General features: G+C 45.0%; 2 protein-coding genes across 23 annotated transcripts in view; one reads left to right on the forward strand and one right to left on the reverse strand.

Moving 5' to 3' along the window:
* LOC101942797 (melanocortin-2 receptor accessory protein 2-like) overlaps positions 1 to 5,055 on the forward strand; it is a 177,193-nt gene extending 172,138 nt beyond the window's left edge. For 2 of the 8 annotated variants that reach the window (XM_065588166.1, XM_065588170.1), the window contains one exon: positions 4,533 to 5,043. In XM_065588166.1, coding sequence (XP_065444238.1) covers positions 4,533 to 5,025 — 493 coding nt within the window. In that variant the 3' untranslated portion in view covers positions 5,026 to 5,043. Of the gene's footprint in view, positions 1 to 4,532 lie in introns of all 8 variants that reach the window. The other 6 variants (XM_065588165.1, XM_065588167.1, XM_065588171.1 and 3 more) reach the window with 5 other exon arrangements.
* Positions 5,056 to 8,262: 3,207 nt separating this feature from the next.
* Positions 8,263 to 12,628, reverse strand: part of CEP162 (centrosomal protein 162) — a 78,723-nt gene continuing 74,357 nt past the window's right edge. For 13 of the 15 annotated variants that reach the window (XM_065588157.1, XM_065588162.1, XM_024102975.3 and 10 more), the window contains one exon: positions 8,263 to 10,339. In XM_065588157.1, the coding sequence (XP_065444229.1) occupies positions 10,130 to 10,339 (210 nt within the window). In that variant the 3' untranslated portion in view covers positions 8,263 to 10,129. The remainder of the gene's footprint in view (positions 10,340 to 12,628) is intronic. The other 2 variants (XR_010599519.1, XR_006176173.2) reach the window with 1 other exon arrangement.

The following is a 12,628-nucleotide window of genomic DNA, read 5'->3' on the forward strand; positions in this document are numbered from 1 at the left end:
CAGTGGACGAGAAGCTGGATATGAGTCAACAGTGTGCTCTTGTTGCCAAGAAGGCTAACGGCATTTTGGGCTGTATAAGTAGGGGCATTGCCAGCAGATCGAGGAACGTGATCGTTCCCCTTTATTCGACATTGGTGAGGCCTCATCTGGAATACTGTGTCCAGTTTTGGGCCCGACGCTACAAGAAGGATGTGGAAAAATTGGAAAGAGTCCAGCGGAGGGCAACAAAAATGATTAGGGGTCTGGAGCACATGACTTATGAGGAGAGGCTGAGGGAACTGGGATTGTTTAGTCTCCAGAAGAGAAGAATGAGGGGGGATTTGATAGCAGCCTTCAACTACCTGAAGGGGGGTTCCAAAGAGGATGGAGCTCGGCTGTTCTCAGTGGTGGCAGATGACAGAACAAGGAGCAATGGTCTCAAGTTGCAGTCGGGGAGGTCCAGGATGGATATCAGGAAAAACTATTTCACTAGGAGGGTGGTGAAACACTGGAATGCGTTACCTAGGGAGGTGGTGGAGTCTCCTTCCTTGGAGGTTTTTAAGGCCCGGCTTGACAAAGCCCTGGCTGGGATGATTTAGCTGGGAATTGGTCCTGCTTTGAGCAGGGGCTTGGACTAGATGACCTCTTGAGGTCCCTTCCAACTCTGATATTCTATGATTCTATGATTCCCTGGGAAATATCCCACCCTCTGACTCCTCCACCTCAACCAAGCTTCACAATCAAAATTGTATTTAAAACTTAGAGAGAGAGTGTGAGTGTGTGTGTGTGTGTGTATAGAGTATATAGTCTTTTGTCTGATGAAAAAAAATTCCCTGGAACCTAACCCCCCCATTTACATTAATTCTTATAGGGAAATTGGATTCGCTTAACATCATTTTGCTTAAAGTCGCATTTTTCAAGAACATAAGTACAACGTTAAGTGAGGAGTTACTGTACTTATCAAAAAAGGCATCTTACAATAAGTTAAGATTTTGTTCTCTTTACTAATTAAAACATTTCACCACACAGTCAAAATGTCCTATCAATTGCTACTTCAAAAGAGGATACTGTACTTTTATGGCAAATCCACATAGGAACTAGAGGATGGACTGAAAAAGTTACTCACCTTGTGCAGTAATGATAGTTCTTCGCGATGTATGTCCTGGTGGGTGCCCACTGCAGGTGTGCTTGTGTCCCTGCGCTGCTGATTGGAGAACTTTGGCAGCAGTGGCCATTAGGCCCGCACATGCGCTGTCTCTCCTCGTGCAATGCCACAAGGCTAGTCAGCGCGCCTGGGCTAACACCCATCAACGCCTTCTCTACCTCAGAATCATTAACAAGAACTCCAAAATAGAGGGAAGGAGGGCAGTTTGTGGAGCACTTATAAGGACACACATCTCTAAGAACCGTTGTTACTGCACAAGGTGAATAACTTCTAATAGTGTCCCTATAGGTGCTCCACTGTAGGTGACTCCTAAGCAGTACCCCTTCTGGAGGGTCAGGACTTCAGAATTGGGTCAGTTACGGATGACAGCACTGTGGAGCCGAAGATGGCATCGGAGGCAGAGACTCAAGTGATTGCATAGTGTTCTGTGAAAGTGTGGACTGACACCAGTATCGCCGCTCTACAAATCTCTGAGATAGGGACATTCTTGAACGTGACAGATGAGGAGATCGACCTTGTGGAGTGTGTATGAATAGGGCCTGGAAGGGTCATATTGTGAATTTGGTAACACTGTCTGATGCAATTCGATACCCATTTAGAGAGCTTTTGAGCTGTGTAACGGGGTGGTCACCCACACTTGCCCTGAGGGGTATAAAGACAGCCCTGGGAGAGGGCTGTTGCAGGGGGAAGTAGCTACTAGGCTGATTGGGGAAGCAGCCGCAGCTGGACCATGCCTCAATCAGGCCTCAGCTGGCCCTATATAAGAGGCTGGGAGTCAGGAGCTCAGCAGACTTCCTCTAGCTTCTGAGAGGGAGGTACCTGGCTGCAGGGACCTGAGCAGAGTACTTGAGTAGAGCAGGGCTGGGGAAAGGCAGAGGAGCCGGGGAGCTCCAGCCTGGAAAGCCCCAGGCTGCGGCCTAGCAGAAGGCCAACGGGTACTGGGGGGTTGCAGAGGGCAGCCCAGGGGTAGACAAAGGCAGCAGGTCCAAACCCTACCTTGCTGGTGATGTGTAGGCTGATACTGCAGTCTGCCTCAGGGCGCGGGGGCTAGATGATGACTGGCAGTAGCCTTATACTGAGGTGAGGTGGGGATAGTGGGTGGGGGTTCCCCAGGGAGGGGAGACCCCAAGACTGAGGGCTGTACAGCCAAGGGGCAGCACCCCAGATAATAGGGCACCGGGTCCGGGAGGGACATGGGGGCCAAGCGGCAGTGGGACACCGGCCTGCAGAGGGCACTCCGGAGGCTGGACGAGCTAATTCCCGGAAGAGACCAGCAGGAGGCCCCGCAGGGGTGAGTCCCACATTGCTACAGGTTGAGATTGCTGAGCCCTTGGATCTTTCTGCAATGGAGAGAAAAAAGTCTAGGGGACTTCCTGGAGACCCTTGTCCTGTTAAGATAGAAGGCCAGGGCTCCCCTGATATCTCAGGTATGTAGTATAGCCTCCCTGTTGCCTTGGTCAGGCTTGGGATAGAAGATTGGAAAGTGAATCAATTGATTCATGTGAAATGGAGTGATTACCTTAGGGATGAATTTTGGATGCAATCTGAGCATAACCTTGCCTGGAAAAAATACTGTATAAGGTGGATGCACTATCAGATGTTCGCTCTCCTATTCTCCTGGCAGAGGTAACTACTACCAGGAAGGCTGTTTTCATTGATAGGTACATCAGCGAACAGGTGGCCATAAGTTCAAAAGGAGGCCTAGACAGCCATTTCAGTACCAGGTTTAGGCCTCACGTGGGGATAGAAAGTTGAGGGAAGAGGTTTACTATATCCTTGAGGAACCTTTTAGTGGTTGAGTGTGACAGCATTGAGTACCCCTCTACAGGTGGGTGAAAGGTTGCTATAGCTGCTTGATGGACCATAAGGCCTTGTCTACACTACAGTTTTGTCGACAAAAGTCAGCTTTTGTTGACTAAACAGTGGAGGTGTACACACTACAACGCTCCTTCTGCTGATAAAACTCTCCGGCTTTGATGACAAAATAAAAGCACTTTGACGAGAGGCATAGAACTTTTTGTGGCAAAGTTATATTGACAAAGTGTCAGTGTAGACACTGCACTTGGTTATGTTGCTGTAAATGGCCTCCAGGAGGTGTTCCACAATGCCCATCCTGACCACTCCGGTCAGCAGTTCGAACTCCACTACCCTCCACTGAGGTGCACTTGCTTCTGCCCCACCCGCTTTAAACGTCTGGGAATTTTTGAAATTCCACTTCCTGTTTGCTTGGCGTGGACAGCTTACATTGCATCTTCCAGCTGACCATGGCGACTCCACACAGCAAACGCTCTCCTGCTTGGAGCACACCTGAGTTGTTGGATCTGCTGGCACTGTGGGGAGAGGAGGCTTTGCAGTCCCAGCTCCACTCCAGCCATAAGAACTTCAATACCTATGGTCAGATTTCTCATGGCATGTTGGATAAGGGCTATGAATGGGACACAGTGCAATGCTGTGTGAAGATAAAGGAGCTGAGGCAGGTATACCAGAAGGCAAGGAAGTCAAACCGTCCCTCTGGTGCTGCGCTGAATACCTGCTGCTTCTACTGCCAAGGAGTTTGAGTTGGAGCAGAATATGAAGCACACGTCAGGGTCATGCGGTGGTGAGGTAAGTCAGGACTGCTTTTCCACTCTGGAGGGGTCTAGCCAATCCCAGCAGTCCATGTCTGGCGTGGATGATACAGGAGGGGGAGCTCTGGTAAGTGATCTTTTTGAGTTAATGCTCCTCAGTTATATGAGATAGAGTTGTCCTTTGCTTTGTTATACACTAGAAGTGGGTGAAGGGATAGAAACGTACAAGACTAGCTGTGTTTGTGTGTGCTTCACATTCCCCTGTGCAGCTAAGCAGTGTGGCAGAACAGTGTGTTAATGCACACCGAGATTTCATGGGAATCTTTCCTGGAGATACTCGCCAATCCTCTGCTGAAGGTTCCTTAGCAGAGCTGCTTTGTTCCTTCTCCCGCTGTAGAAAACTCCTATGTCAATCGGCAATCACTTGTGCAGGGACCAAAGCGGCACACAGGCAAGCAGCATAGGGACCTGGTCTGAAGCCACATGCATGCAGGAGATGCTCCCTTGCTTACCCTCAGGAGTGAGATATCAGCTTCAATGATCCCCTGCCTGTGGAAAATGGGGCAGAATTCACAATATTGTCCCTAGTCACCTGCACTGATACCCTTAAAAAAACACCGGTATCTTTTGCCCCATCTTGAGCGCCACCCCCTTTCCCCAGGCCAAACTTGCCATGCTTAGGGCGTTCACTTAGCTGTGTACTTACCAAGGGACAATGACAAACTAAGTCATATTTTTAAAAAGATGCATTTTACTATAATGATTCAATGCCGTGCGTGCACTAATAATCATGCTTCTATTTGTTTCTTGTGCTTCTGCAGATGTTGCCTTAACGGGAACTTCCTACACACCAGCGGAGCGCCTCCACTGGATAAGGAAGCAACCAAGGAGGAGCAAGGAGAACATGTTTTGAGAGGTGCTCCAATCCTCAGAGGCCAAAAAACAAGAACACAGGGCATGGAGAGAGAAAAATTTAAAATAGAAAGGCAGGACAGAAAGGAGAGTGAGGAGCGCATTGTAAAGGGCCAGGAGCAGATGATAAAAGTGATGGAGGAGCAAACAGAGATGCTGAAGTCCCTAATCATGCTCCAGGCAGAACACGTGTGCTCTCCCTGCGCTGCAGCCAATACAGAACTGCTTTCCATGCCCTCCCCAAACTCCTCCACTTGCAACTTCCCAGAACATCTCAGTACCCTGTTCACTTTCCCACTTCGGACAGCTTCCAAAATGATAGTTGGACTTACACACATATGTGCCTATACTGCCCTTCATTATTATCTCCCTTCCCACCAAGCATTTTGTGTGTGTTGTTAATTGGTATTTAATAAAAACACACACTCTGAAAGATAACCAATATTTATTTGTCTCCTACACATGGTAGTTGCTGTTGGAATTAATACACAGTGGCAATTTGATCATCTGCTGAGTACAAATCATGGTCAGGAATCATCAAAATTTTCATGCAAGGCAGCAAGTTAACAAAGCATGGCAGAGTGCTGTATAGAAAGACATATTATTGGAGCTCATTCCCAAAATAGTGCCTCAAAGCCTCCCTAATTTGAATAGCAACCCATTGTGCCCCTCTAATAGCCCTGGTATCTGGCTGCTCAAAATCAGCTGCCAGGCGATCTGTCTCAGCACTCCATCTGGGGGGAAAACTTCATCCTTAGCCTCACAAATATTATAGAGCGCACAGCAGGCTGCTGTGACTATGGGAATATTTTCATCATTTAATTCTGACCTGCCATAAAGGCAGTGCCAGCGCGCTTTTAAGCTGCTAAAGGTACATTCTATGGTCCTCCTGCACCTGCTCAGCCTATTGTGGAAGTGCTTCTTGCTGCTGTCCAGGTTTCCTGTGTAAGGCTTCATGAGCCATGGAAGTAAGGGTCTCCTAGCATCACAATGGGCATTTCACCATTCCCCCATTGGAATCTTCTGGTCTGGAAAGAAAGTCCCTTCTTGTAGCTTTCTGTACAGGCCAGTGTTCATGAAGATGCGTGTGTCATGCACCTTCCCAGACCGGGTCCCCACATTGATGTTAGTGAAATTGTCACAGTGATCCACAAGCACTTATAACACCTTTTTACTGATGTACTCCATCGCAAGATGATCTGGGGCCAAAATCGGGATATGCGTGCCATCTATTGCCCCACCACAGTTAGGGAATACCATTGTCAAAGCCATCCAGTATTTCGTGCATATTGCTAAGAGTCACAGACTTTCGTAGCAGCATGCGATTAATGGCTCTTCACACTTGCATTAATGCAGCTGCAACAGTGGACTTCCCGACTCCACACTGATTCACTACTGATTGGTGGCAGTCTGGAGTTACCAGTTTCCACACAGTGATCAGCATGCGGAGCTCTCATTTTGGTGTCCTTGTGCCGCACTACTGGGGCAAGCTCTGCACACAGTTCTAGGAACATGGTTTTCCGTATCCAAAAGTTCTGCAGCCACTGCTCATCATTCCAGACATGTATAATGATGTGATCCCACCACTCAGTGCTTGTTTCCTGAGCTCAAAAGTGATGGTCCACCATGTTCAGCTGCTCTGTGAATGCCAAAAGTAATCTGCTGTTTCTTTCCATGGCACACAGCAGGTCAGACAACTCTGATTCCTGTTCAGAGTGGGTGCTCATAATATATTGCATGATCAGATGTGTTCATAACACTGACTACAACAGTAGGGAGCAGTGCAGGATCCATCCTTTCAGATAGAGATGGTGGGCGGGCGCACTGTAAACAGGGGTTGTTGAAAAATGCCATGAAATGCAGTCGGAAGCCCAGGGAGATGGGATGGAAAAACTGCATCATGGGACATTGAGCCCGCACCCATGATGCACTGTGATCCACTCTGCCTTCCCACAAGTCCTAGCTGCACAAGGTGGCAATTAGCACAGTGGGAGAGCTCTGTTGATGCTATAGCACCAACTGTGAACACGCTCTGTTGACAGAAGGAGCGTTGTGTGAACATACACAATGTAATTATACTGGGTTTTGACTGTCAGCATAACTTGTGTCAACACAACTCTGTAGTGTAAGTCAGGATTAAACAAAGACTGTGAATGGCTATCCAACTACAGAAGCAGTTTCTCCTCCCTTGGTGTTCACACCTCAACTGCTAGCAGAGCACCTCACCCTCCCTGATTGAACTAACCTCGTTATCTCCATACTGATTTATACCTGCCTCTGGAAATTTCTATTACTTGCGTCTGATGAAGTGGGCATTCACACACGAAAGCTTATGCTCCAATACTTCTGTTAGTCTTAAAGGTGCCACAGGACCCTCTGTTGCTTTTTACCTCTTCTGGCTTACTGTCTGAACCCTCACTAGAGAGCAGAGGGAAGGGGCATAACATGGCATGGCAGTGGGAATACTTCCTGTGGCTGGTAGAAGCTCAATGCAGAGGTCTTGGTACCAAGAGGAGGGGACTCGGGTGCACCTGACATGCAGAGGTCTCTGGAATGGCGGGATTCCGCTGGTACCAATTGTCCCAGTGTCAGTAGTGGTGCCGGGGTTGGGGGCAAGAGGGCGGAGACGGAGATCTTGGTCTGCAGCTGTCTTTCAGGTACCATGTGAGCTGTCGCTGGTGAAGTGGACTTGCATGGACTTTTTAAGAGTGTTTACACTTGTCCTTCGGAACCAGTGACTCGGTGCCCATGTCCATCGGGTCCATGAGTCTGTCAGTGGTATCAGTACCCGTTGGTCTTTGTGAGGCATGGTTGCCAGGCTGAGATGGTCTTGGAGCCGGCAAGATACCAAGCGAGATGGTGATCGCTTACGGCTATCTCAGGGTTCACTAGGTGGACTTCCCATTCTCCTTTTAGATGATTTGTGAGAGGGGTCCGCAGCCTGTTTCTTCAACCCACATCCCTTAGATGTAGAAGGTTATGAAGACTCATGTCTACCAGGCAACTGGGGCCGGATTGATGCCTCTTCAAGCAGAGCTCTCTGTCTTCCTGGAATCTTGGCCGGAGTTGTTGGCAAAGACTACACTTCTGCTGTATATGGCCTTCCCTGAGGCAGCGAATGCACTGAGAGTGTTTACCTGCAACCAGGATCGCCTCTGTACACGTGTGGCACTTCTTGAAACCTGGCAAACTGGACATACCCCATTGAGGGGAAAAAAGCAGGAAAAATGCAGTCTCTTTTTCTCTCTCTTTTTTTTTTTTTTAAGGGTAAAATAAGAACGAAGATGACGAAAAAAACCACTACAACTATAACTTAAATAGGAGGCTAACTATAAGTATGTAATACAAGAGAACAATAGTATTAACGGACTGCTAATGGCTCTCTCTCTAGCCAAGGGTGGTTGAGAAGGAACTGAGGGGGGTTAGCCTGGGCCTGTTGACTAGCCTTGTGGCGCAGCATGAGGAGAGATAGCCCGTGTGCCAGCCTAACTGACACTGCTACTGAAGTTCTCCAATCAGCAGCCCAGGTATGCAAGCACACCTACAATTGAGCACCCTTAGGGACACTACTCGAAGAAGAAACTTTTTTTTTTTTTTTTTAACTTTTGCATTTGCAAACAAATCACAAGAGCTTGTACATTATGAAAATACAACATATTTACTAATGATTGACATTTTAAATACAAATCTTTATAATCCTATTTACATAATTTATGACTATATATTAACACTTCCAGATTATTCTGGATTATTCTTAATTATTCTAAAAAAACCCTTTTTAATGAAAATTAAGCTTTTATGGCGTTTTGGAAAATATCTGAATGAGATACCCAAAATAATTATTGCATTAATCCCAACTTTATCACTCTCAATACATGTTTTACATACAGATATCATGTACAAACACTTAGGGATTGTCTACATGAACCATTAGACTTCAGCCAGCTGGGGTGTGAATATACCCCACACTAGCTGTTCTTGTGGACCCTGCTCTACATGCTAGCAGTCTGTTAGAGCACTTTGAGCTAGTCGCATTTCAAAAAGGACCAGATCAAAGCATTCTATGAACTGTTAATATACAGCAGCAGGGACAATACGGATAGTCAGACCATGACAGGCTAGTGCCCGGGAGCTTCATACCCCAGGCTGCTGCAGTCTAACTGTTCATGCAGGCTAGCCCTTACATACAGTGTATGTATTTTTACATGTATATATAAAATATATAGCATAACTATGAGCAAATATTGCACTGCAAATCAATTATGGGCACTCAAGTGCATTTGAACAGGAACTTACAAGATACAAATTGGTATATAACTACTTTTTATTTAAATGATGTACACTCACTCGTGTGACCACATAATTTACTGATGAAAACGTATCTTCTTTCATGGTCCCTCCAAAAAGGCACAGATCTATAGTTAATATATGTGCTGCTGTAGACTTGTAAACTAAGTTACTTCAGCTATGACTTAACTCTTAGCATCATTCAGTCAGCAATCAAATACCACTGATTATACTAAATAGAGCACTAGCATGAATGGCATGGCTTTGTAAGAAATATCTCAAAATTCAAAGAAAATGGTTTTCTAAGGTTATGTCTATACTAGGAGTACTACAGCGGCAGTGCTGCAGCTATGCCATAACATAGACGTTTCCTATACCAACAGAAGGAATTTTTCTGTTGATGTAGGTAATCCACCTCCCCTAGCTAGGTTGACCAAAGAATTCATCTATCAACCTAGCTGCATCTAGACCAGGGATTAGGTTGTCTTAACTATGGCACTCAGGGGTGTGAATTTTTTCCACACCCCCTGCGTCCTTCTAAATTTTAACTGTAGACCAGGCTTAAGTCTGGGGTCATTGTTGTCATAAAAAGAACCAGACCTAGTCCTCCAAGCATTTGGAGAAGTTTAGGGGCCAAAAAGGGGAAGGAGGAAAGAAAAGAGTATTGAGTGAAAAGATGAGAAGAGAGAAGTGATGGAAAGATGTAAACAGGATTTTGTGCCCTAATTATTGTAGTAATGATATTACTGGGTTAGCAATTTCTGTATAAAATAGACCACATTATTCGAGATTTTCTTAGAAGATCTGACATAGGAGAATACAACTGAGCAATCAGTTATGCTATATGAAACAGAACTGTACTGAATACTTCTGAGAGAAGATGTAATGTTCCACAGGCTGTTGGAAGAATACAAAATGCAAATTTCTTCACAATTCAGTTTGGGGAGGGGGGAGGGGGAAGAGAGGGGGAGGAGAATCATCTGGCTCAAAAGTCCTAATTTTTTGTTCAGGATTATTTCATATACAAGACCATTTATTATTAAGAACTTAGGAGACACAATATGATCAATCAATTGTTCAGTAAAAACTTGCCTTTAGATGAGTGAAATTTCAGATGAATTTATGGAAAGTATCTGAACTTGCAAGGATTTCACCAGTGATTGTTTTATATTCACAGCTGTCTAGGTTAATATTCTATTTCTCTGACCAGTCACGTCTTTCAATATCTTTCTGGTAAATTTAATCCACTTGAAACAGGTACTGGAATAACAACCCCTTGTTTCTGCAATTCCCGTAAAACATCTAATATTGAATCTAATTCCACTTGAAACTTCTCCAGCTCTTGATTCTTTAATTGGGCAAGTTTTTTCCACTTCTCAACTTCCTGGGTTTGCTGCACTTCAGCAACATGTCGTGTTTGTTGCACTATCTGTAAATGATAAGTTGGTTAACAAGAAGTATATTGATTTCCAGCCATCAGTTCACTGAACACTGTTCCTTAGTTGAGACAGTCCCTTTGCAAAAATACATACTATTGTATTTTTAATTAAGTTTCTGATGTTAAATCCCAAAGCCCACTGCTAATTATTATATGGAAATATTTGTTCTGAACAGTGGAAAGTGTACTTTTGATAGTAGCAATAAATTCCTTTAGACATTAGTGGGGAGAGGAAGGGGGGTTAATACCCAGTTCATATTAAAGAAGCTTCACAAAGATTAATTTATTTTTTCCAAAGGTCCCAATTAAAAGTTTGAGCACTTAAGACTTTATGACAAATATTTAACACTTTTGAATATATCAGGCCTTTATGAGCCTTTTACAAAATTTGCTATATAAATACACACTAATTGAATTAGTAATAGTGTGCAACAAAGACAGACCAAATCTGGATTCTCTTTATGGTACAGAGTCCCTGTGCTATTGCTATACTTTTAAAAACTGCGTAATGAACTCTATAAATGCACCAAAAATAGCCTATAGTGACATTGCCCTGAGGCTGTTGCGGATATGGGTCTGAATGAGTTTTCACTCCTAATCTCACCAAATTCCAACAAGCTAATTTAAACATGTTAGTGTCAAAGGAAATAAAAATCCATATGCCATTCTGAAAATGTAATGGCTATTCCAAACAGAATATTTTATTTTGGAATGTGCTGTATAAAGCAAAGACATGGTTTCAATCCTCTATAATAACAAGATATAAATTGCCAGTGATTTTCATTATTTATGTGTATTACCGTAGTGCTGAAGGGTAAATCTACACGGAAAGCAGCAGCCCACGGCAATGAGTCTCAGAGCCCAGATCTACCGATTCAGGCTCACGGGGCTGATATTACAGTAAGAAGTTCAGACTCCTCAGGTTCTGAAGGCTAGGAATGGGGGCTGGGTTTCGGAAACCCAAACATTTGCACAGCTATTTTTAGCATTGTGGTGTGAGCCCAGTCCGCAGACCCAGGATCTGAGACTTGCTGTTGTGGGCTGCTGCTTATCGTATAGACCAGTGGTTCCGCCCTTGTGCAGGGAAAGCCCCTGGCGGGCTGGGCCAGTTTGTTTACCTGCCGCGTCCGCAGGTTCGGCCGATCGCGGCTCCCAGTGGCCGTGGTTCCCTGCTCCGGGCCAATGGGGGCTTTCCTTGCACAAGCGGTGGAACAAGTTTGGGAACCACTGATATAGACGTACCCTAAGAGCCCTAGTCATGGACCAAGACACCGATGCTTCTTAACATTCAATACATTAGACTGTCCCCTTTTTTATTTTATGTATGTATTTGCACTGATTATTAGGAGTCCCATTGCAGAGGATTAAATTTGCAAGTTGGGAAATAAGCAAAAAAAAAAAAAAATGAATACAAACAAACCCCACAATAACTCAGCAAAAGAAAAATTACTTAATAGTGATTGGTGTTTCTTATAGTGTTGCTCCTCTTTTACTGTACAAAAAAATTCTCACAATAAATATTGGGTCAGATTGTTTATTTCAGTGGTGTTACACCAATAAAGAATTTGGCCCTATGGTCCAGACAGCAAGGCAGTAAGGAACTGCCAATCAAGTTAAAGCATAAATCCCACCTGCCCCCACTTGTATCTGAATTGAGGAACTTTCTAGAGTTGAAAAAAAGGGAAATTACCCACTACCTGAGGTTGTAAAGGTGAATGGGTGGGGCCATGAGAGAGGGGAAGAAGAAAACAAATGAGTTACGTTGACTTGCTGTTTTGACTTTTAAAAATTGACAGCACAGGAATAGAAATAGGGCATTCACATTCATGCTAATGAAGAAATAAATTGCTCCGCCATCAGGTCTTATATATTTGATAGGATATAATAACTTTCTTCTTTAAAAGAATCTAAGTGGACAGTTCCACTTTCTCTGGCACAATGGAACTTTCTACCATCAGGATAAAGCTTGTATCTGCAGCAGACAGGGCTTTCTTTGCGGCCAGTCCAAGACTATGGAACAATGCCCAGAAGAACTAAAAACCTCATCACCTTCTACTCCAAGTACAAGATACACCAGGACCGGCTTTAGGCCAATTCCCCGGACTTGGGCCCCGCGCCTAAGAGGGCCCTGCGCCTTAGGCGCCTTTTTAATTTTTAAAATTTTTTTACTCACCCGGCAGTGGTCCAGGTCTTTGGCGGTGGGGGTGGTGGGTGGGGGTGGTGTCCTTCAGTCGCTCTGGATCTTCGGCGACATTTCGGCGGCGGGGGAGATGCGCGGAA

Source organism: Chrysemys picta, chromosome 3 (genome assembly GCF_011386835.1).
Source record: "Chrysemys picta bellii isolate R12L10 chromosome 3, ASM1138683v2, whole genome shotgun sequence".
Taxonomy (NCBI): domain Eukaryota; kingdom Metazoa; phylum Chordata; order Testudines; family Emydidae; genus Chrysemys; species Chrysemys picta.